Consider the following 4,417-nt stretch of genomic DNA (forward strand, 5'->3'; position numbering starts at 1 on the left):
CGACCACAATGTAGTAAGTAAGTACGTACTACGACTGGAAGAAAATATTCATAAGAAAATCTTAAAAACTGCGCAGTAACAGTTAACTACTGTATTGTACGTATAATAACGTAATGCGTGTATATTGTTGCTTAAATATTTGTCTCGAATTGCAAATGAAATCATCAAATTCAATTTTAATAAAATAATAAATTTTAATTTTAATGAAATAAGAATGTTGCTTTCTTTTATTGTTAATCTAATCAATCTTATCATAAATATCTTTATCAGACATAAATTTTTATCAACTTTCACTTATCATGTAGGTATATTATGGAAATAAGCAAAAACATATTTATCTACGAATCAAACTTTATTGAATGTCAAAATTGGAATGATTACAATATTGGCTTAATAATTTTGAAAACATAATACTGAAATCGAAACAGCTTTAATTTTATTCCAATTTGCCGTGCGCTTAGATTCCACCACGAAGACGAAGTACTAAATGCAAGGTAGATTCCTTTTGGATGTTATAGTCGGACAGAGTGCGGCCATCCTCCAACTGTTTACCAGCGAAGATGAGACGCTGTTGGTCTGGGGGAATGCCCTCCTTGTCTTGGATCTTAGCCTTAACATTTTCGATAGTGTCGGATGGCTCCACCTCTAAAGTGATGGTCTTCCCAGTAAGAGTCTTAACGAAGATCTGCATACCTCCTCGTAAACGTAATACCAAGTGCAAAGTGGACTCTTTCTGAATATTGTAGTCAGAGAGAGTACGGCCATCCTCTAACTGTTTACCAGCAAAGATGAGACGCTGTTGGTCTGGGGGAATGCCCTCCTTGTCTTGGATCTTAGCCTTAACATTTTCGATAGTGTCGGATGGCTCCACCTCTAAAGTGATGGTCTTCCCAGTAAGAGTCTTAACGAAGATCTGCATACCTCCTCGTAAACGTAATACCAAGTGCAAAGTGGACTCTTTCTGAATATTGTAGTCAGAGAGAGTACGGCCATCCTCTAACTGTTTACCAGCAAAGATGAGACGCTGTTGGTCTGGGGGAATGCCCTCCTTGTCTTGGATCTTAGCCTTAACATTTTCGATAGTGTCGGATGGCTCCACCTCCAAAGTGATGGTCTTCCCAGTAAGAGTCTTAACAAAGATCTGCATACCTCCTCGTAAACGTAATACCAAGTGCAAAGTGGACTCTTTCTGAATATTATAGTCAGAGAGAGTACGGCCATCCTCTAACTGTTTACCAGCAAAGATGAGACGCTGTTGGTCTGGGGGAATGCCCTCCTTGTCTTGGATCTTAGCCTTAACATTTTCGATAGTGTCGGATGGCTCCACCTCCAAAGTGATGGTCTTCCCAGTAAGAGTCTTAACAAAGATCTGCATACCTCCTCGTAAACGTAATACCAAGTGCAAAGTGGACTCTTTCTGAATATTATAGTCAGAGAGAGTACGGCCATCCTCCAGCTGCTTGCCAGCGAAAATGAGACGTTGTTGATCTGGGGGAATACCCTCTTTGTCTTGGATCTTAGCTTTAACATTTTCAATAGTGTCTGAGGGTTCAACTTCTAATGTGATAGTTTTCCCTGTCAGTGTCTTTACAAAGATCTGCATACCTCCTCGGAGACGGAGTACCAAGTGAAGGGTCGACTCTTTCTGGATATTGTAGTCAGACAGGGTGCGGCCATCTTCCAGTTGTTTACCAGCGAAGATAAGACGTTGTTGATCTGGAGGAATTCCTTCCTTATCTTGAATCTTAGCTTTAACATTTTCAATGGTGTCTGATGGCTCAACCTCCAAAGTTATTGTTTTTCCAGTAAGTGTTTTGACAAATATTTGCATTCCACCACGGAGACGAAGCACTAAGTGCAGGGTTGACTCTTTCTGAATATTGTAATCAGACAAAGTGCGACCATCTTCCAATTGCTTTCCAGCAAAAATGAGACGCTGTTGGTCTGGGGGGATGCCCTCCTTATCCTGTATTTTAGCTTTGACATTCTCGATTGTGTCAGATGGTTCTACTTCCAGGGTAATGGTCTTTCCAGTCAATGTTTTGACAAATATTTGCATACCACCTCGCAGACGCAGTACTAAATGAAGGGTAGACTCTTTTTGGATGTTGTAGTCAGACAGGGTGCGACCATCTTCTAGCTGCTTGCCAGCAAAGATAAGACGTTGTTGATCTGGGGGAATACCCTCTTTATCTTGAATCTTAGCCTTTACATTTTCAATGGTGTCAGATGGCTCCACCTCCAGAGTTATAGTCTTGCCTGTTAGTGTCTTGACAAATATTTGCATACCACCTCGCAGACGCAGTACTAGATGAAGGGTAGACTCCTTTTGGATGTTGTAGTCAGACAGGGTGCGACCATCTTCCAATTGCTTACCAGCAAAGATAAGACGCTGCTGATCAGGTGGGATGCCCTCTTTGTCTTGGATTTTAGCTTTTACATTTTCAATAGTATCAGAGGGTTCCACTTCCAGGGTAATGGTCTTTCCAGTTAGGGTTTTAACAAAAATCTGCATACCACCTCTTAAACGAAGTACTAAGTGCAAAGTAGATTCTTTTTGGATGTTGTAGTCAGACAGTGTACGACCATCTTCTAATTGCTTGCCCGCAAAAATAAGACGTTGTTGATCTGGAGGAATGCCTTCTTTGTCTTGGATTTTAGCTTTCACATTTTCAATTGTGTCAGAAGCTTCAACTTCTAAAGTAATTGTTTTTCCAGTGAGTGTTTTAACAAAGATTTGCATACCGCCACGAAGCCGCAATACTAAATGTAGGGTAGATTCCTTTTGAATATTATAATCAGATAATGTACGGCCATCTTCCAGTTGTTTTCCAGCAAAAATAAGCCTCTGTTGATCTGGGGGAATACCCTCTTTGTCTTGGATCTTTGCCTTCACATTTTCGATAGTGTCGGACGGCTCTACCTCTAAAGTGATGGTTTTTCCTGTAAGAGTCTTAACAAAGATCTGCATTCCACCACGAAGACGCAATACCAAGTGAAGAGTAGATTCTTTTTGAATATTATAGTCAGAAAGAGTGCGTCCGTCTTCCAATTGCTTTCCAGCGAAAATCAAACGTTGTTGATCTGGAGGAATGCCTTCCTTGTCTTGAATTTTGGCTTTTACATTTTCAATAGTATCGGAAGGTTCAACTTCCAAAGTAATGGTTTTACCCGTAAGTGTTTTCACAAAGATCTGCATTTTGATATCTGTAACAAAGTAAGTGAGATGAATAAAACTATTAATTTTGTTATATTATAGACGAGTAACGTCTATTGCGTAGAAAAATTCAAATGGTTGAAGACAAAGAACAAAGAAAGGTCTCGATTACAAAATGGCGTCAAACACAGTCATGACAAAAATAGTGGCGCAATGCGCAATACGCACTTAATTTGATTAGGGATTTACGAAACGTACCTTTATTTTATAATCTAGACACTAATGAGACTTATTTTGCTTAAATTAATAATTGCTGGCCAAAATTAATACTTTTTAAACAAACAATGAAAACTCAAGAATAAATCACTTGAACACCAAGTCAGTTGCTCGTTTGCAAGCGCACAAAATAATAAAATTCAAACGCAAACCGCAGTCAGTCACTTATATAGATGCATAATTTTAATAAATGCTGCCATCGTAAAAATCATTATTCTGCTTCTACATTGTAGTTGCAATGACTATTACTATTATTATTAAAAACAAACGTTCTTTGCTAATTTTTATTTTTAATTTTGCTTCTTATAGATATCGTTTTACCTATAAGAAACCGTTAAAACTTTTTTACACTTTCATGCTGTATTCCTGAACATCGAAGTGTAAGTAAAGAATGAAAGATGCTTCGAAAACACAGTATCAAAGATTCTGGAGGAGGGTCAAGTAAAAAGCATGAAGCATGAGACCCCCTCGAAGACTCACTTCTAATTATTTATGTAGAATTTATAATAATAATATATTAGAATAGTTTGATAGATTTTTCTGCTACCCCTATGGAGCGAACCTAGTGTGTAACTAGTGTCCACTTTTCGGAAGATTTTGAAACATTGTGTGTTTAGTGGAGATATTAGAATACGATCGGTTATGGTTCCAGAAACTTTGATCATATCATTGGTATACCTGGGCAGAAGCTGCCTGAATGCTGAAACTGGATAGAGGCTGCTGCTGCTTTATTTTATTATGATAAGTTTTATACTGATTTATACATTATAAAAAAACCTAAAGAGAATGTAAAAGATAATGAATGTATAATAATATAAAACATTTTAATTGTAATATTTAAAAATATTATATGGTCTGATATAGTTCATAGTTAATATAAAGTTAATTAATTCACATTGTGTGGAGCAGACAGTATTTTAAGTAATTATTTCAAACCTGAAATATATTTATAACTGGCTACACTTAAGAAAATTGTCAAAGATA

General features: G+C 37.5%; 1 protein-coding gene across 1 annotated transcript; it reads right to left on the reverse strand.

Annotated features, from left to right (window-relative positions):
* Positions 1-333: 333 nt before the first annotated feature.
* On the reverse strand, positions 334-3,791 carry LOC146539576 (polyubiquitin-C). The gene is made up of 2 exons (XM_085185099.1): positions 3,416-3,791; positions 334-3,207 (listed from the first exon to the last, which is right to left on the reverse strand). Exon 2 carries the CDS (start codon positions 3,197-3,199, stop codon positions 458-460), a length of 2,742 nt encoding a protein of 913 aa, XP_085041225.1. The 5' UTR covers positions 3,200-3,207; positions 3,416-3,791; the 3' UTR covers positions 334-457.
* Positions 3,792-4,417: the final 626 nt, after the last annotated feature.

Source organism: Heliconius melpomene, chromosome 4 (genome assembly GCF_056956725.1).
Source record: "Heliconius melpomene rosina isolate 202511_hmr_F chromosome 4, ASM5695672v1, whole genome shotgun sequence".
In the NCBI taxonomy this organism is placed as follows: Eukaryota; Metazoa; Arthropoda; class Insecta; order Lepidoptera; family Nymphalidae; genus Heliconius; species Heliconius melpomene.

Coding starts and splice junctions, on each gene's coding strand:
- LOC146539576 (XM_085185099.1), bottom strand. CDS start 3,199: ATGCAGATCTTTGTGAAAACACTTACGGGTAAAACCATTACTTTGGAA.